This window comes from Miniopterus natalensis, chromosome 12, assembly GCF_054644295.1.
Source record: "Miniopterus natalensis isolate mMinNat1 chromosome 12, mMinNat1.hap1, whole genome shotgun sequence".
Taxonomy (NCBI): domain Eukaryota; kingdom Metazoa; phylum Chordata; class Mammalia; order Chiroptera; family Miniopteridae; genus Miniopterus; species Miniopterus natalensis.
Genome location: NC_142092.1, coordinates 71387818 through 71407983, shown reverse-complemented (window position 1 = coordinate 71407983; position 20166 = coordinate 71387818). Strand labels below are relative to the sequence as shown.

General features: G+C 57.4%; 1 protein-coding gene across 2 annotated transcripts in view; it reads right to left on the bottom strand.

Moving 5' to 3' along the window:
• Nucleotides 1–12745: 12745 nt before the first annotated feature.
• MED27 (mediator complex subunit 27) overlaps nt 12746–20166 on the bottom strand; it is a 144434-nt gene continuing 137013 nt past the window's right edge. Inside the window, exons 7-8 of one of the 2 annotated variants that reach the window (XM_016196596.2) lie at nt 15227–15304; nt 12746–13204 (exon numbers count right to left, since the gene is read on the bottom strand). In XM_016196596.2, the coding sequence (XP_016052082.2) occupies nt 13070–13204; nt 15227–15304 (213 nt within the window). In that variant the 3' untranslated portion in view covers nt 12746–13069. The remainder of the gene's footprint in view (nt 13205–15226; nt 15305–20166) is intronic. The other variant, XM_016196597.2, reaches the window with a different exon arrangement.

The following is a 20166-nucleotide window of genomic DNA, read 5'->3' as shown; positions in this document are numbered from 1 at the left end:
CTAGAAGCGAAACAAGGTTTCACACCATCATCGTTTTGTACCGACACTTCTAACCAATGCAATAAGGCAAGAAAAAAATATAAGGCTTGAAGGAAAAAAACCCCCACTTCTTCAGGTATAGATGATAGCATCATATCCCCTATTATAGGGTGTCCCCAAGAAATGTATACACACTTTGACAGCGGATAGTTCAGTTTTGAAAATGAAATGTAGTTTAATAAACCCTGCCTTTATAATTATTCAAAGTGTGTGCAAACATTTTTTGGGGGACAACCTATACATTGACGTTCTAACAGAATCTAAAACAAACTACCAGAATTAATAAATGAATTTAGCAAGATTGCTGGAAACTAGGTCAGTATACTTAGTTTCCTTATTCCAGAAACAAAATAGAAAATAGCATTTGCATTAGTGTAAGAAAATCAAATACTGAGGAATTAATCTATGGTGAGGGGATATTATCGACCAAAATCTACCACTATACTGGATAAAGCCTGTAGTCCATTTCACAGCATTGTACCAATGCCGATTTCCTGGTGTGGATATTGTGCTAGAGCTATGTAAGATGTCACCTTTGGGAGAAGCTGGCAGAAGGCTGCATGGGACTCTGTACTATTTCTGCAACTTCCTGTGAGTCTATCATTATTTCCAAATAAAAGTCTTTAAAAAGTGCATACCCTTTGATGAACTAATCCCCTTTCTGTGATTCTAGCTTACAGAAAAATGGAAAATGTACTCAAAGGTTGAGCTGGGTCTGCCATATTAAAATACCACAGACTGGGTGTCTTTAATGACATAAATTAATTTTGTCATTGTTCTGGAGGCCACAGCCCAAGATCAAGGAGTCAGCAGGTTCGGTATCTGCTGAGGCCTCGCTCCTTGACTTGCAGGCGGCCACCTTCTTGCTGTCTCCTCACATGGTCCTCCCTCAGTCTGCATTGTTTATGTCCTGCTCCCCTCCTTATAAGGACTCTGGTCATATTGGATGAGGGCCCACCCATATGATCTCATTTCAACTTATCCACATTTTTAAAGATCCTGTTCTCCAAAGAGTCACATTCGGAGGTACTGGAGGCTAAGATTTCAACATATGAGTATTGGGAGTGGGACCATGACTCCGTCCATAACGTTGTCTTATCCAGGGTCGCCTTGAGTAATGAAAAACAGAAAATGACCTACATGTCCCCTCATGGGGGGCTGGTGGGGTGAACTGGGGTGCATGGAAATGATGGTACATCAGGCAGTTATTTGAAAAGATAGAAACATGTGCTTATTAACGTTTGAGGATGCTCAGGAGATGCTGGTGAGCAAAGCAGCCAGTTACCACATGGAATATAAAAACATCACTGATATGTGGGAAGAAAGTCTGTATCCGCATCTGGAAGGTATACATCAAAATAGAAAATGTGGCCCTAACCAGTTTGGCTCAGTGGTTAGAGCGTCAGCCCACAGACTGAAGGGTCTTGGGTTCGATACAGGCAAAAGGCACGTACCTCAGTCCCAGGCTCGATCCCCACCCTGCTAGGGGACAAGCAATTGATGTGTCTCTCGCACATCGATATTTCTCTCTCTCTCCCTCCCTTCCACTCTCTCTGAAAAGCAATGGAAAAAATATCCTCGTGTGAGAATTAAAAACACACACAAAAAGCAAGTGGGCTCCTTCCTGAGTGCTGTGGTTATGTGGAACTTTTCTTTGTGGTATTTTTTATTTCTTGTCTTTTAAAATAATGAACATGTATTATTTAATGGAACAACTTTTTAAACACTTATTAAGAAAAGAACTTTATAGCACATTTTATTGCCCTGGGAATTCACTGGAGAAAATCATGAAGATGAATCCCAGCAACTGACAGGTTCTTATTTGTAAGCAACAGAAATAGTGTCCAGCTGATGCAGGCAGAACGTGAACTCATTAGAAGGGTCCCTCCGGAGAGACCCGAGGACCCTGCTCAGAGCCTGTGAAGCCAGCAGGGCACTGGAGTGCCACTGGGCACGAGATACTGCAGGTGCCCCTCGCCACCCGGGGCAGCATCGCACCTGCATTTGGAGTGTCATCCTCATCACGGGGACAAGTCCCACAAGGTCCCCACTTCTCACCCCCCGCTCCTGGTCAAGGGCAGGGCAGTGCTGCTGATGGCCGAGTCGGGGCACGTTGCTGTTTGGCTTTGACAGTGGAAGGTGGGCTCTGCCTCATAGTGGGAAGGCCTCCGCAGGCCTATCTCAACTCAAGTACCAGGCTGGAAGGCAAGTGGATGAATTCAAAATTGGGTGGAAATGAAAAACCAGAGGTCAAGACAAGGTGAGATGTCCAAAGACCAGGTAAAAGTCTGGGAGGGGGGGGCCTTGGGGCGTCTGCCCTCAAAATGGCTGAGATGCTCATAGGCCGGGAGCCAGAGTGGGCAGTTAGAAATGCACATAAACTGAGGTAAGAAAAAAAAAGTGCCCGGCCGGAGCGGCTCAGGTGGTCAGGGATCATCCTGCGACCGGGGGTTGGGGTGGGGCGGTTGGTTGCCAGTTTGGTTCAGGTCGGGGCGCATGCCTGGGTTGTGGGTTTGGTCCCTGGTTGGGGAGTGTGGGGGGGGCAGTTAATTGATGTTTTTCTCTCTTGTGACCTCCCTTCCTCTCTCTGGGCCTGTCCTCGGGTGAGGATTGAAAAAAAGAAAAAATAAGTGCTTTAAATGGGAGGTGATGTCATTGGTCACACGTGTGGCTTCTGATGGTTTAACTTGGGCGCTGGCGATGTTTGCAGAGCCAAGTTGTTCCCGAGCCGAAATGCCAGCTTCCAGCCCGATGCTCTCGTCAATGTCACCGCCCAGCCTAGTTCACGGGTGGCAGGGTGACGCTGTCTCACACTCCCCAGCATGTACAGCTGCATGAATCAGGGTGGGGGAGTTGGAACTGGGACCAGAATATCTTGGTATTTAGTCGTGGTGAGAAAGGACACGGATGGGAAATCAAAGAACTTTGCTGCTAAATGCCTGGTGGGAGCTATTTTAAATGGAGCCGGGGTTTAGAGTAAATTCCAGGCAGCCCTCCCATGAACCCCTTGAACTTGGCCGTGGAAGGTCTTGCTGGGTGATGGTCAGAGATCCATCAGAGGTTCCTCAGAGAGCTGGAGGAGGGACAGCTCCGGGCCGCGCCTGGGTGAGCACGAGCTCCAGACAGAGGTGTGGTCACGGGGCACATCCATGCAGGTTTAGGGGGACCTCCTGGGGAGGAGGAGATGGTCCCAGCGAGAACCTGGGAAACAGCAAAGGTCTGTTCTTCAGGTCGCTAAGTGTGGGGGGTAATTTGTTACGCAGCAACAGCTAACTAATGCAGAGCGTGGTTTCAAACGGGTCCTTGAGAGAGGGCATCCTCAGAGGCTCAATCAAAAGAAGCCTCAAGGTATTCCGTTCGGACAGCAGGCGAGGCAGCATCTAAATCGAGGACCTGGCGGCGCGTAAGTTCATCTCTGATTTTCCAGCAGCCCCCAAATGAGGGCAGGGGACGCAAAGGTCAGCGGTGGGTCGGCGCCCGAACCCTCCGCCGCCTGAAACAGGGAAGACAGGAACGCGGTGGAGGGAAGGCAGGGGAGCGGGGGCCTGGACTTAGAAAATTAAAGTTGTTTGCTGTGAGTTGATGGCTTAATCAGCCGATCGATACCGTTCACAGGGCAGAGCAGCTGAGATGAAAAATGCATGAGGGGTCAGGTGAAAATGAGAAAGCGGCCTGTTCTATTTGTCCAGCGCCGGGCAGGAAATGCAGCGGCCACGGCGGGGGATGGGGGTGGGGCTGACCCCAGCTTAGAACACGCTCGCGCCTCTTTCCCTTCGCGAGGCAGGACCGTGCTAATTAACCAGCGCTCCCCGGCTGAAGATGGATTCGGTAACCTTTAGCGCATTAACCACCAGCAGAAACCGAAATCGAGTGGGCCTCGGCGGCGGCCGGGGGTGCTAATGATCCTGGGGAAGGCGGCCAACAAGACAGGGAGGCGAGCTCGCAGCATCGCCTGGGCCTCGGGTGCAGCCACGACAAACGCCACATTCAGGAACAAAAAAATGGCAATTAACTGGAGCTCTCAATTAGCTCCTCGGAGAGGTGTGAGCGAGCGAGAGACAGGAAAGCAAGCTCATATTGCGGGTTGTTTTAAAATCCCAACTTCCATCAGATATCCTTGTGTCAATTAGGGGTCAAATTCAGCTAATTTACAGAAAACTTAGAATGGCAGTGGCTTAAACAAGATAGTTCTCTCCCACAGAAAAGAAGACCACGAATGGACGTCAAAGTCGCCAGAGAGCCGGGCTCCCTCTCTGCGGCTGCTCTGCCCGACTCCGCGTGCGGCTTCTACCTCATGGTCCAATCTGGCTGCCTGAAGCCGGCCGTCACACCCCCAGGCCGGCCCGCAGGAAGGAGGAAGGGGCAGGAAGGGCCCCCTCCTCTCGCCGCCCCGAGGACGCTCCTAGCAGCTGTGCACAACCTGTCCCATCCGGGTGGCCGCCCCCGGTCGTCAAGGACCCGGGAGATGGTCTGTCCCCGGCTCACGCGGGAGCTCCCTTGGGAAGGAAGAGTGGAAGCGCGGCCCCTGGAAGGGCAGACAGCAGGCCTGCCAGGTCCCGAAGGCAAAATACATTCAAACGACGTCTCGGCCCCAAACCAGACACTGACCTTGAGGGCGGCACCGGGGAGGGGAGACTGGCGGCCGTTCAAGTGGGTGGAGTGAGCCATGTAAACTGTGACGTTAAATCACACGCTACTCATGCTACGCCGTGTGAACGTCACCGGACAGGAAGCAGAGACTTACCGTGACCACATCCAAGTCACCAGCGCTCCACTGGCTGCCGGCGTTCCGGTCACGCTGTGCAAACGGCCGTGCAAGTCCTGTGGTCTGGACCCCGAGCTCCTTAAACCCCACGGGGTGGCAGACAGTCAGACACCGAGAGAACAGTCCCGATGCAGGAAGGGCCAGCCCCAGGGGTGCATTCGCTAGGACGGGTTAGCACGAAGCGTGCCTCAGGCAGGCAGGCAGGGCTTCCTCCTGGCGGGGCCGGCCGGGCGGCGGGCAGGGGCTGCCCCGGGCTGTGGCGCCACCGGGCACTGAGCCGTTTCTATCCCGTTCCGGGGAGTGGCCTCCATCCCCAAGGCCACTTCAGGGTCTGAGAGCTGCATGAGGGGGACAGAGGGACCGCCCCCCCCCCCACATCCCGTTCTCGTTTTAGAACAAGTTCACGCACTCTGGACGCTCCTCCCTCCGGGGGGGGGGGCTGCGGAGGCCATGGCGAGGGCGTGAAGGGGGTGGGAGGGTCACTGGAAGGGCGGGAGGGGACCCTGGCTCCGCGGTGCCCCTGCCTGTGATGAGGTGGAACCAGGGAACCGCCCGGCGGATGGAGCCCCCGGCTCAGGGTGGGGGAAGCTGCCTCGCTTCTCACCGGCCGAAAGAAAACGGTTCCGTTGTAAGAGGAAATTTAAAGAAAATCTAAAGGACCCGTAATGCGCTGGGCCTGAAAATAAAGCTGTTTCTCGTCCCAGCCTCTCCAGATGGCAAAAACCCCTCAAATTAAAACATGGCCCCTGGGCAAAGATTAAACCCGGGACGGGGACGGGAAGGTCCTCTGTCACAGAGCCATCTGAAGCAGCACCTGACCCTGCGGGCCGCGGTTTCCCGCCTTTCAGTCCAACCCACCCTTCGGCGCCCGACCTACAAGGACAGCCGGGCCCCCGGCTCTCTCCTCCCGCCTGCTGGGGCTAAGCTCGGGCCACGGGCGTCTCAGGAAAAGGGGCTCCCCCTTCCCGCCCCGCCCAGGCCACCGGGGGTGAGCTGGGTTCCCGCAGAGGGAGGCCCCTCCAGCCCCTGCTCCAGCAGCATCTCCACTCCCTCTGCTCAAGCTCAGGGGCACCGGCGTCTATGTTCTGAGAAAGGAGCGGTGGGCAGGGCCCCCCGGGCCCTGGCGGCCTCAGCCCGTCCCGCAGACCGAGAGGGCGCCCCCGCCCCCAGCAACGGCCTGGCCCGCGTCCCTCGCTCGGGGCTGAAGACAAGGTCAACAGGCCCACCCGGGGCTGCCCCTGGCGGGGACTCTGCCCCGCAGGGACCCGGCTCCTCTCGCGAGCGTCTCGCGGCCCTCCCGCGGCTCGGAGCCCCAAGCTCCTGAGAAAGTTTTAGATCCGCCGGCCCGCTTCCTAATTAGATTCCTACCCTTTTCTGCTGGGAAGTTTTCTTGAACTTGGCTGGTTTGCAAACTAATGGAAAGAAACAGGAAAGAGAGCAAATTAACTGTGGCCTTTGGACGGTTATTAATTTGACCAACTACCCTTTGGAAACGAAAGGCCAGCGCCTGTTAGCTTTAGGGGCGTCGAGCACAGAGTCAAATACCAAAAGGCCAGGACGGAAAGGGGAGCGCGTTCTAATCACAGAGACGCCGCCGGGATCGGGAAACGGGGTGGCGGTGGGGCGCTCCCTCCGGGCACCTCCGCTCGGAAACGGCGTCTCCACCCCTGTGCTTAAGGGACGGTGTTGAGGCGACGTCCCCAAGGGCGGCCCTCCCACGGGACGGCCGACCACGTTCCCACTCAGTTCTCTGCATCTTCTCTTCAGAGCGAGAAAGGGGAGTGGGCGGGTGTCACGAAGGCCGCGTGGATCGTGAAATGGGCCTGCGCTGTGGCCACTGCCTCCGGGCCCCGGTGCGCGTGTACCCGCAAGGGAGCCGCTGACAAGGCCGTCGATCGCACTGTCTGGTCCTCTTACTTTATGCGTCGACTGTATGCCTGGCGCTAGTGCCTGCACATAGTAGGTGCACAGTAAGCGCTTTGGTGTGGTCTCTCACAGGACTTCCACACCGGATGCCCAGGCGGGGGCTCCACGCCGAGAGGCCTCGAGTGACTGGCCCGCAGTCACCTCCGTGGGAGCCGAGCAGAGACCTGGGCCTGGCTTTCTTATTCCAGCCACCACTGGGCAAATGTTCACTGAGCACCTACTGTGTGCAAGGGGCAGAGCAATGCCCAAGGCAGACACAGTCCCTGCCCTCATGGAGCTGGCCCTCTTGTGGGCGGACAGGCGATGACAAGTAAACAAATGACTAGTGCCCGGTGCAGTGGGTGCTCTGAAGGGCAGCAAGGCGGCCGGCAGGGACGGGGGCGTGCACCCGTCCACAGTGAGCGGTCAGGGAGGCCTCACAGGTTACTCTTCCTGCAGCAATAACAGAACAAGGCTGAGTGGACATCCGCTGTCCTCTTATGACCTGAGTGGAAGGTGACTCGGACCCAAGCTAAAGCAGTAGCAGAACCAGGGGCCTCCTCCACTTACCAAGTACTGACTATTGGTGGCATTGTTTCCAGGGTATTTTTATGATGTTTGGGGCAAATGACATACTAGAGGCTATTTTTAAAACCCCTAAATCCCAGGGATTTGACACGTCTAAGTTGAGTTCTCACACAGCCCCACTGCAGGCCGCTCAGGAGCCGCTCTCCTCCGGGCGGTGACTCAGGGATTCAGCAGCCCATGGGGGGAAGAAAGACAAGCTACCGTGGGGCGGAAACGTGCCAGCCCCATGCCCGACAAAGGACCCGGATGCAGGATGCACGAAGGGCTCTCAGGGCTCGGCGTTGGCGAGAACCAGCCCAGTTAGGAAACGGGCGAAAGGTGCGCACAGGCGTCTCGCCAGCACGCGGGAGGCCGGCCACACGCTCAGCCCTCGGAGAGCCGGAGGGAAACCAGGCGAGGAGCCACCCCGCCGCCGTCAGAGCGCTGGAGCAAGGAGGGCAACGCCCGTGCCCGTGGGGACCCTGCCGGCAGCGGGAAACCAGGCGAGGAGCCACCCCGCCGCCGTCAGAGCGCTGGAGCAAGGAGGGCAACGCCCGTGCCCGTGGGGACCCTGCCGGCGGCGGCGCAGAGCGACGGGCTGGGCGGTTCCTTTCGGAGCGAACCCCGGGCTTCCTCGGGACCCAGGACGTGAGCCCAGGGCGCGCGTATCCCACAGAGACGGAAACGGCCCCTCGCGCGACCCGAACACGAGCGCTCGGGACGGCTTTGCTGTGCCCTCTGCAAACTCGGAAGGTGCCCGGGACTCCGTCCACCTTGCGGACCCTGCCCCCGGTCACCGGGTGGGGCAGCAGGCGGAAGGGACAGGGCCCTGCGTGACCGCAGGGGGCAGAGCCGTCGTCTGGTCTGAACCCCGCCCCCTGGGCTCTTCGGTGAAGGAGAAATAAGCGTCTGTGCCCCGCGAGGCCTGCATTTCGGGGCCCCTGTGTCAGAGGTGCGCCTGCTCAGTGAGAAGCAGCAGGTTCCCAAATGGCGCACAGTAGGATTTCTATTTTTTTTTTTTTTTTACAAGAAAAGTGCTCACACAAACACGTCCATAGGAAGGTCTGGAAAAAGAGGCACCAAAGAGCCCTGGTAACTCTCTCTTGCTAGCCAGGATTACGGATATTATCTGCCTTTCTTTGCTTACCCACATTATCTAATTTCCTATAAAAGGAACATATGGGTTCCTTTTGTAATTAGAAAGCAAGCGTATGACTGAGACAGAGCCAAGAGTCAGACGACAGTGAGCGACGCCCCCAGTGACAATCCGCTCGGCAGGGTGGGGCCGAAGCCTGCAGGGTCCCAGGCTGGCTCCCGCGCTGACTGCCTTCGTCTGCCCACCCCTCCTGCCCCAGGGACGCCTCGCTGCGGTGCCCCTAAGGACCCAGGGGAAGCACGCACGGGGCAGACGGAGAACCACAGGGCGCCGTCCCCGAGGACGGCCCATCTCCTGGAATTTCAGGCTCAATGAGCTCAGACGGGCTGCAGGGCCCCCCGAGCAGCTCACGGTCTTAAGGCTGCCAGGCGGGCGCCTCGCCCGGGATGCCCGTGAACTTGCCGGTGTACCTCTTCAGGTGCTAATAATAGGAAGCAGCCAACCTGCAATTTAAAATTCAACTTGGAAGTAATTTTTCTGAGGTTCCTTCCCACTAATTTAAGGAGCCGGGGTGGGAATGCGAACGGGGAAGGATGGCAGAGGCTGGCGGGGGAACCTGCCCGTCCTAGAAAGCGGAGCCTCATTATTCCCGGAGCAGGCGGCTGAGGGCTGGCGGCGGGCGGGCGGGCTCGCGCGCAAACCCGCCGGGCTCCTGTCGCTCCTGTCACGGCCGCAGCCTTGAGGGAGCGCCCACCCTTTCCTGTCCCCCCAGCGCGGTGAAGGCTCGTGGACTAGAGGGGATGAGAAGTGGGGGGCGCAGACGGGCAGGCGCGGTCCGACACTTCCCATCCCGTAGGCCTGGAAGCTCGGCGATGCCCCCCCTTCCCTTACGCCCGGAGGCTGCAGATCTCGTGAGGATCCTGGTGGCTGAAGCTGCCGTCCCTTTAAGGGTGACCTTCAAAGGCTCTCGATTTAGCGCCGGGCCCACACCCTGACACCCTGCGTGCGGCGGCGACTTCGCGCGTTCGCGCGGAAAGATCACCATCTCGTGCCCGCAGCTCTCCGTCAGCGGCGTGAAGCGTGGAGACGCCATCGACAGCAAAAGGCCAGCTCCCAATATAGTCCAGGAAAAAATCTGGACAAACGCAGAAGGCTGCTCATCTGCTCTGTCCGCTCTGGGCGTTGCGCTGCTGACTCACCGCCCCCCGGCCCGCCGAGCTCGGGCGAGAGGCAGGTGCGGGGTGCGATCTCCAGCTGGGCCGAGGGCAGCGCTCCAGCAGCGCCGGACGCCACACACCTGGCGGGCGGCCCCGTCCCTCTGCTCTGCGGCTGGGCAGTGGGGCTCGGCCCTCGGCTTCCTGCTGTGCGGCCCCCGCTGGGCCCTCCGCGCGCAGCAGGCAAAACGCCCGCCCGCCTGGACGGCCGGCTGGAACGCCTGCCGGAGTCGGCGCCCAGCTGGCGGGGTGGCAACGAAGCCACGTGAAATACCGAGTGGGTCCGGCCTCGAGGCCGCCCGGGGCAGTCTGTACAGCGTGTGGATGGCCCAGGCGTCCACGGCCGCGCTCCCCTCCGAGAGGCGCCACAGGCCGGCTCCGGGACCCGCGACCGCCCACGGCCCGGGCCTCCTGCTGCCTCACCCGTCTCGGAACTGCCCCCGATGCACCTGTGCGGGCTCTGCTTTGCCAACGCGGGTCAGTCCTTCATCTTTACTTCAGCGTTGAACACAAGCCAGTCTCTCGTGTGCGCCTTTTCCGGCACCCGGCGCCCAGCACCCGGCACTCGGAGACTGGGCAGCAAGCCCATCGCCCCTCCACTGACCTCCGTGCGCCCTCCCAGCTTTCTCCTCGCAGGACCGGGGAATGGGGCTGTCAGACATGGGAAGGCCTTAAAGTTGACTGGCCCAACCCTTGTGTCTTTCCCCCTTTTTATTAGGGAAGTTAAAAAAGTTAAGAAAAAAATCAGAAAAATAGGACCACCCCCCCCCCCCCATCCAGGGCCCAGCCCTAGTTATCAGCTCTGGCCAATCCTGTTTCCTCGGCGTCATGGGCCATCAGCCTGGCACCTCACGGGAGAGGGACGGGTTATAAAGAGGGGAGGGACTTATCTGACCCCTACAACCCGCCCAGGAGGCCAGCGTGCAGGCCCTGGCCCTGACCCCCCATTAGTGGGCCACGGCCATGGCCACTGGCCTGCCCCCTTCATACTTTTGCTAGAGCCACACTCTACGTGTGCTATTATTTATTTAACATTTTTCTTTGATGGTCACCTTTTTGCCTACATACATTTGTTTAAAGTGAAAACTTTGTATTGCTCCCATAAACGGGAAATAGGCATCATTTGCCACAAATACAAGGCATCACTAAAGATGACCGAAGAAAAAAAGCCGCTAAATTCTAAGCAGAAACTATTGGCCGCCCGCAGTGCTGAGCTCTACTGAGAATGGAGCCTGGTGCGAGTCAGAGACACGGCCGGTACCGATGGGCCCGCTCAGATTTGTGACAACCAGGAGGATTCAAACAGTTAAAATCCAGCCAGCTCTCGCCTGACGTGACTCATCTCTCATCTGAGGGCTGGTTTTTCAGGTGTGAACACCTCTGATGTGAGCTGTAGCCAGCTGGCAGTCACGACCTACTTGTCACCCGCACATCACTTCATACGAGCTGTGGGCGCCTGGAGCCCTGCACTGGGTCAGTCCACTTGCCATTTAAATGTCTTCAAAAGATGTGCAGCAATGAGACAAAACATTACTGCGGCGGCCCCTGCTCCATCCGTGGGCAACACGCTCGCAGACCCCGATGGATGCCTGAGGCCGTGGGCAACACCGATCCGACGTACACTACTTTCTCCTGCACACACACACCTGCGATGAAGTTTAATTTATATATTAGGCACGGTCAGAGATTAATAGTAACGTAAATTAGAAAATTGTAACAATATACCAATGGAAATTATGTGAATGGCCTTGTAATAATATACCAATGGAAATGATGTGAATGGCATTAAGTAAAACGAGAGTGACTTAAACACAAGCCCTGTGACAGCAACAGTCGCTGCTGGAACCCTGTAAAGGGACGGCCTGTCACGTGACAGACTCTAAGACCGGAGGCGGGAGAAACTGCCACCAACCCCCCGGAAGATGAGAGGAATTCTGGAGCAAGGCATGGCTGGTGTGGCCAACTCATGTCACACAGGATCACCAGGAAGGCCGTGCCATAGTTTAATTGGCAGCGTGTTTTTCTTTCTTAGAGGTTCATAAAATAATGGTGCATCTTACAAGCAAAGGCACCTCGAGTGTGATGAACCGCGGTGCTCGATCTGAAATCTCTGCTGCACGGAAACACTCCTGCACCGCCCCTCGCCGCCTCACTGTGCCCCCAGGCCGGGCACTGAACGCAGGGCCATCTCCTCCAGAGCCCGATCAGTCACCTGGGGGGGCTCGTGAACAACCAGGCTGCTGGACCCCACCCCAGGGCACCTGACTCGGTCAGTCTGGGGCCTGAAAATTTGTTCCTGCAAAGCTACTGGGCCACCTGGCCCTGCCCTGTCGTTTCCATCATTAAAGTCCCCTGCATCCTCTGCTCCTTTCGGCTGGGTGGGGGTGAGTGGGAGTGTCTGGGTGGTGCTAGACCCAGGTGGGAGCCACCGTCCTTGGGGACATCTCGGAAGGCGGCGTCTCTCTGGCATCGTTTGCTGCTAGGAGAACGTGATTTGTAGCATAGGCTGGGCTGGGAAAGCTCTGGGAGGCCCCCCACCCTTCTCAAGAACTTCATAAACTAAGGCGACGGCTTTAAATGCTGGGGATCAAGGCCCTGAGTGAACCCAGCAGACTTGGCGGGAAGCTGTTCATAGTAATATTGAGGTAAAAACTCAGGACAAACAAGCCAGGCACACCAGCTGGTGCCTCGGGCAGGGCCCTCTCCCTTGGGGGGGCGGGGAGGGTGGTGCGTGCTTCTGGTTTAGTAAAAAGCAGCATCCGTGCACTTTTTTCTCAAAAAGGACAATATATTTTTTTGAGTTGCCAGAATCTTTGAAATGGAAGATTTGCCAACACTGCCCTTTCTCCTGAGAGCAAAAAAGCAGAAAAACCTGTCCTCAGACACAGACATCACTAAGTGTTCTCTCCAAAGGCCAGGTCTGCTCGGTCTCTGACTGACCGCAGGCGGGCTTTCAGAAACGGGAGTGGCCCGGCCGCCGTGGCTCAGTGGCACCGGGTCACAGTTCGATTCCTGGTCAGGGCACATGCCTGGGTTTCGGTCTCGGTCCCCGGTGGGGGTGTGGGGGCGGGTGGATTGTTTCTCTCTCATCGACGTTTCTCTTTCTCCCCCTTCCTTTCTCTAAAATCAAGGAAGAAAAAAAAGGCAAGAAACGGAGCCTTACCCTGGGTACAGGTTTATTGCTTATAAAAATAAGTTACAAACAGAACAGCACACCCAGCGCGACAATGTGTGTGAACACGGGGCTCATCCGGACCATGGGCTCACGGGAGTGACTGGGAACACGATCCAGGAGGGTGGAGCGCCAGCATCGCCCACGCCACGCGCTGCTCGCTCCTCACACTGGGCGCTAAGGCCTGGGCCCCCCGCACGCCCGCGAGTGTCCCATCAGACGGAATCTGTCCTTCCAGAGGCTCAGGCCTCGCGAGCGGCATGCGTCTTACGGGGGGCGGGCTGTGCGGACCTGGGCCCGGCAGGGCGGGGTCACTGCCGGCAGGTGTCGTGGAAGGCCTCCAGGGTCCGGAAGTCCCTCCAGGTGGGGGGCAGGCCGTCCTGCAGGAACTTCCCGCAGCGCTGGCAGGGGGCCTGGAACAGCTTGATGTAGCTCCGCAGCCAGGTCTGGAAAGAGAGCGGGGACAGGAGTGAAGACACGGGACCCGGCGCCGCCAGCGGCATCCTTCCTGCCAACCTAACGGCCGCGAGGACAGAGGCCTTAGGGTGGCTGCGCGGAGCCCACAAGGTCACGGGCTGCTACTGCAGTTCTGCCCCCACCCGCCCCGGCCCCGAGGGAGCGTTTGAAACAGATTCCCCTCGGGCAGGACGTGCTGGGAGGCGGGCCGCGACCTGGCCGTGAGCTCGCTGCGCCCGGCGGCCGCCGGGACAGGGGATCGATCCTTCCCGGTTCACCACCCACCCACGGCCGTGCAGAGGGAGACCTCGCATCGCTGTCGACTTGATTTCTCCACCGGGGCTGACCTGCCTCCTGCCTAATCGGATTCCAGGGTCATCCCTCACCGTCACAGTGAGGCCTGGGGTGGGGGTGGGGACAACCCCGTGCCACCAAGTAACATAATAAGCGGCAAAGACACACCCGAGCGGTTCAGGGTGCAGAGTCCTCGCGGGCGCCATGAATAAGGATGAGGCGCACGTAATTCAATTCTCCCGCCGCTCAAGGAGACTCGCCCCCCACACACTCACACACACACACACACACACACACACACACTCACACTCACACTCACTCACACCGACAGGTAAGCAAGTTCGCGCTGTGACGGGCTCACGAACCTCGTCATTTAACGTCGCCTGGAATTACGTCCGTGGGGGAAGGCTGGTGTCTGAGGAGTCGCAGGTCTGTGGCTACACATTCCCCTCTGCATCACAGCCGCCTTCACAGGGCAGCCTGTGCCCCGGACACCGCCCCCTTCCGGCGTCTGTGTTGGAGATTTTTTAAAAAATTCAGTCTCCATAGAGACTCAAAAATTGCCGGTGCCGACTACATTTCAAGTCGTCATGGCGGGGTACCGGGAATTTCAATGAGCAACAATCGAGTCTGGGACAAACCCCGCGCACAGCCGCGGTGGAGGTTTCCGGTCATTGAGTTAAACTATTTATCCTTTGGTGCTGATCAGGTTCAAATGGTCCCCAAATTCCCAAGTAAGTCACACTAGGTTAAAAGCCAGCCTCTGTCTACCCAAACACAAAGCCGCTGGGGACGGCCGGCTGACTTGCTCCCTGGGCACGCGAAGGAGCCGCCGGGCAGACGGCTGGCTGAGCACCTGGGCTGGCGTAAGCTCCCGGCACCAGGAGCCAGGTTTGTGTCTTCCAAGAAATGAACTGCAGGCTCCCTAAGAAGCTTACCTGTTGCGGCAAACATGACGGGATAAAGGGCTCGAGCAATACCCCGCCCAGCCGCCACCGCTGGGGCCCGCTGACAGGCATGTGCTCCCGCGGGCGCTCTGCCTGGCAGCCCCGCTGGCAGGAACCGGAGGCGCGGCCAGGACCTGCGGAGCCAGTTGCTGGTCCTGCCTCGGCCAGCGGGCGGTCACGCGATGAATTTGGGCAGCAGAGGGCTGCTGAACTGGCTCTGGAGGTCGGGGGAGCAGTCCTGACTCGTAGCGTTTGCCACTTTCCATGGTATAAATGTCTGACTCCAACCTACCAATGGCTGAACAATCAGCTCGCAAAACTGGGGTTTACAGGAGCCGGCAGGAGCGGATCCAGCACGCCACGGGGTGGCTGTTTGGGGTCATTTCTCATCCTGAGCCCCAACTCCTTTAACCGAAGGATGATATGTCCTGGGAGACACGTGAGGTTATCTCAGTTACTGTGGCCTGCTCAGCGCCCAGCACAGGGCCTGGCTAAGACCAGGAGCTCACCAAACACCTACTGACTGTTGGAAACCGCTGGGCGATCACTTCCGAAACCTCCAATTGTTCCGCAATGATAGAAGAACACCTTAACTAAGCGGAAAAGGCTTCTCCTAAATCCCTCCCGGCTTAGAGGAAGCATCATTTCGATGCTGGTCCACCTGTGCTGTGAGGCGCGTGCCGTGAGGAAGGACAACCCCTGCCCCTGCGAGCCTCACTCGAGGGAGGGGAGTCGAGGTTTACGCGAGTCTCAGCTCTGACGCCCGCTTACCATGAAGGACCTGACCACGACATCCGGCATCTGGGGCAGCTGGTAGTGGAGCAGGGCGGTGGTGGCATGGTCCGTCACCTGGAACCAAGGACAACGACCGAGTCAGAGGCCACGCCAAATCCAGAGAAAATAAGACACCTGCGTTCCTTTTAGATCACAACCAAGTCTGCGTTTGAGCCCCCCGGAGGGAGGGACATCTGAAATAAGATCTGAAGTATGAAAACCAGTCTGCAGAGTTGGGGCACGGAGGGGAGGGGGGCGGGAGGCAGAGAGGAAGAAGGTGTCCAGGCCCGAAGGCCAGCGAAGTGTGGAACATTCCAGCAACCTGAGAGGAGGGGTGTGGCCGGGGCCAGTGGGAGGTGGAGGGGCCGAGGAGGGGCTATGAGCGGTCACTGCATGCCCGGCTGCATGAGTGCGTAGGAGCTCTCGAGCGGCCCCACTCCCTGCACACTGGACCAGGACCCCAGGGAAGTGACCGTTCTTGCCGCTTCCTCCCATCTCATTCTGTTTCATGATTTGTAGCCACACAGGTTTTAGGATCAGGAATATGGTCTTTCTGAGGATCTTTCCCTGGGGCCTCACTACTGCTATCCTTCTGAGGCCCCTTGCCACTCAAAGTGCAGTCCTCTCGCCACCCTCCAAAGGGCGTGGTCTGTTTCAGCCCCTGGAGGCCACAGCCCCCCGATTCCACGCAGAGGCTGTCAGCAGGGTGAAGGGCACAGCTGCTTTAAGCCCACTAGAGGCATCGGCGACCAGATGGATCCCACTGGGCATAAGCCCTGGCGCCGTCCGCTGACCCTGATCCAAACACTTAATCTCTCTGGGTCTCGGTGCTTCTGGAAACAAAGGGCTGATCTGAGGTCCCTTGCAGGCCTGAAACTTAATGACTCCACGATTGCTAATGCCTGCCATCCATCAACAAATTAATAGGCTACATCTAATTTGACGGTGATGCTCGAACACATGGTTTACTTGATTGTCCTCATTAGGGATTCTGGCCCTTACAGATGCTGCGTCTGAAAGTGAAGCGGCACTCTGTGCACAGGAACACACCATGGTCTACCTTGTGCAGACCCCTTGGCTTCCAGCACCCACCAGCACCGTGTGATGTGCTGGGCCTAAGGGCAGTTAAGCATTAGTCAGGTGGACTCGAAAGGGCCGGTCCAGGCCCCACACACTCTGAGTTGTAAATGACCCAGAAATGAGTCCAGCTGCGGGTCTACCCCCAAGGCCACCGAGGCCATGCCCCTAAGAGTGAGGGCGCAGGCCCCCCAGCTCATAGACCCTCTCTGAGCCCAGTTTCCTGACCTCCAGCCTGCCTCCCGTCTCTCTGCTCTCCCTGGACTTGCCCTCTGCCCCCACTGGCTTTCATGGCCTGCTTGGTGGCCAGTGAGCCCCACTAGATGATCAGCTTTGTGGGGGCAGGGATCACGTCTATCTGGTTCCTGCCATGTCCCCACGGCCTAGAACATCACCTGGCATCTAGCATGTGCTCCATACATATTTGTTGAGTAAAGAAATGAACTTAAAAGTGCCCACTCACCAAAGGCCACATACCAGAAACACCTGCTTGGCTTTCTTGCAAACACAGCAAATGGTTCACGTGTCCAATGTTGCCGAGAAATTCTTACCCAGTCTTTCAGGATAAATGGCGCGTATTTCTTCAAGTGCAAAGACTGTTTTTATTTTAAGCATTTTTGACAGACAGCTTTCTAAAATGAGCAACTTTTTTTTAAACAGTAGCAATGATAACTTGGTAAATTGGCAGGTGGGGAGTGGTGGGGTGAAACTAACCGGGACAAAACAGCCAAGCTAACTCGGCCCCAGTGGTACCTGAGCTGAGAGCTCGGTCCTTCCCTGTCCAGGGGCCTTGCTAAAAACCCCGGGCAAGTGCCATTTTATAAGCTGAGGAGACATTCCTGACAACCACATTTGCCTTACAAAAGAAACCAAGTTTCTGGAGAATTCCTTCTCCTGCACCTATTTTTTTTTTTTTTTTTTTAAGATATCTTTATTGATTTCAGAGAGAGGAAGGGAGAGGGAGAGAAACATCAATGATGAGAGAGAGAGTCATTGATCGGCTGCCTCCTGCAAGCCTGGACCGCGGATTGAGCCGCAACCCAGGCATGTGCCCTGACCGGGAATCGAACCGCAATCTTCTGGATCATAGGTCGATGCTCAACCACTGAGCCATGCCGGCCGGGCTTCCTTTGGCAATTTTTAACATGAATGACTAGCATTTAAATTCAGGAAACTTTACCTAACTTGCATCTCCAGCTTCAACTGAAGTACCAGGAGATCTGGGGCAGTAACTGTGGGCCTGTCGCATGGGTCACTGTGCGGATGAGTCCCGCCATGTGACCTGCTGGGGCAAGGCCTGGCCCCCGCCTATCCACTTGGCGGCCATCAGAGTGAGTCCAGGAGGAGCAGCCATCGGGATGGGGGGGGGGGCGCGGGAGGTGGGGGGCAGGGCGGGGCATGCAGCTGTGGTGCAGGGGTCCCCAGGGCTTACACCAGCCTGCTTCACTTGTGCTACCTGCCTGGCCCTGCTCACCTTTGGAATTAGGGCCTCTCCCCAAACGCTGCCAAGAATGTCTGCCCTGAACCCTTCTGCTCTCGGGGGGCCTGGCCTGGCAAACCTGTGCTGTCTCCTGGCTGAGTTTCCTGGCTGCCTCCTGCAGACCCGCGGCTCCTCCAGCTGCTCAGTGATGATGCCACCAACCACTCGGGGGTCTAAGCCAGCCACCTGGGCTTGTCCACTGCTCACACTCAAGTCTCTGAGTCCTGGGGTGGCAAATCGTTGATCTTCCCATTCCCCAGTCTAAGCTCCGAGTTCCCTCCAGCCCTGCTCAGTGAGGCGCAAGAAGGGCCCTCCTGCAGCCAGGGAAGGCGGAGGGCTCTGCAGGTCCGAGTTCTGCCTCCGCCTCAGCAATGCCACGCGGGCAGTCATTTAATTTTTCCAGCTGCGGTCTTCGCATCTGGAAATTGGGGATAGTGACAGACAATACCTGTCACGTGGGATAACGGTGAGGTCAAGTAACAGTCGTGCAGCCTGTTGGTAAGCGCTAGTGGTTATTCAGCTGTAACTCTAACCGTGCCACTCACCTCACTGCTGGACACCCTCTGAGTATGTGGGTGCTCCTCTCCTCTCACCCCCCTGCTGAAAATGCTGCCGGGCCCCCTAGTGCTCCCTCCCCCTCAGTTCCCTTTCCCCTTTGGGGGCAGTTCAGATCAGAGGAACCTCCCAGAATCCCAAGTCGGCCCTGTCCCTGGCTCAGGTCTTTTCTGTGGAGGCATTCATTCCTCACAACTGAGCTTGTATAATTATTCTTTGCATTTTGGTTAGTGTCAGTTTCCCTGAGTTGACTGTGAACTCTGAGGCCACAGCCCCCCCTACCTCGCCAACCCGGAGGTCCCTGACTCGTGTGCTGGCTGAATGGATGACCCACTCCATCCCTGAGAATCAGGGAGGCTGGCTCATGTGAAGTGTGGGGTAGAGAACTAGGCTTCACGGGGTGGGGGCGGGGGCCAGGAGCCAGGACCCTGGTACCCCCGGGCCTGTTGGGACTCCTGGGCTTCCCTGTATGAGTTCCCAGGGCTCACTGCCAGGTCCTCCTGCCCTTGCCAGCACCTGGGAACTTCCCAGTCAGGTTTGGTCTGTGTGGCTGGCCCCAGCCGACGCATCGGGAAATGGAGGTAGCTGGTGTCACTTTATTTGGAGCCAGAGAAGGGCGAGTGGGGTTCCCCGGGCCCTCTCTCCTTCCAGGGCGGGAGCTGCGCTCGGGGTGGACTCACAAGACGGTGGTGCCTCTGTTAAGCCAGGCCCCTGAGCGACGGCAAGGAGCCAGCCCTCAGGGTGGTGTGTAGTGAGAGCAAGAGAGAAACTGGCTGTTTGAGCGACAGAATAAGAAGTTCACCGGTCGCAGCAGGTCTCCTCTCCTGTCCGGGCTGCTCTGTCCTCGCGGGACACTGAATCCCACCCTCGAGATGAGCCACAGTGTGGGCCAGGTCTACAAGGTCAAGCTGTGCCAAGGACATTCCCCTCTGGTAGGGTGCTGCTTGGAATGTGGTTCGTGGACCAGCAGTGCTGGCCTCACTAGCTCCTGGGCCCCACTGAGGACCCTAGAGCCGGAGTTTCTGGGCTGGGCCCAGAATCCATCTCTGCAGCTGTTCTCAGGGATGCTGAAATGCAGGATGCAAATGTTAGCGAGCACACTAGTCCCCTGGGCCCTGATGCCCGCAGATGCTGACTAAGCAGGTCTGGGGTGGAGCTCCTTCCAGACTGGCCGTTTGCTGCAGGCTCCAGGCTGAGGCTGCTGGGGAGGGACCCGGCTTTGAGCAGTGGCTGGCGGAGTGGTCCAGGCACCATGGGAAAGATGCCCCAGAGGGGCAGGCATTTCGTTCTGTGACACAAAATCAAGGAGGAAAAACCTGAAGGACTTGTCTTTTCCAAGAATCAAAGTAAACGCTGGTGCTCAGAGTTCACACGAGCGCTGTGTTATGGGGGTGCTGGTGCTGAGCTAGGGTCTTCCTGGGTCTGAAAAGTGCTGTTTTAGGACTGCAGGGCTATTCACTAACTTACAGCCCCTGCACCCGAGAGCCTGTGACGCTCACACCCCTCGCACTTCATCCCCATGGTAACGGAGGTGGGCGCTCTCTTCATCTCCATTTTACAGAAGAGGAAACGGAGACTTACAGCAGGGAGGGCCATGGCTGTCGGAATGGCCTGAGCCTGTGACCTCCCTCCCGAAGACACCCTGGCAGGTGCCCTGGTGCCCAGGATGCCATCTGCCCCCACCACAGCCTGGTGATGTCCTGGAAAAGCCAGAGGTCTGGTTCAGGTACAAGTTAGGAGATTTGTCACGTGGCTCCTATCCAAGAGCAGAATGAACGGAATTCACTGGGCAGTGTCCTCCTCTGGCTCTGGAGGCTTGGTGGGG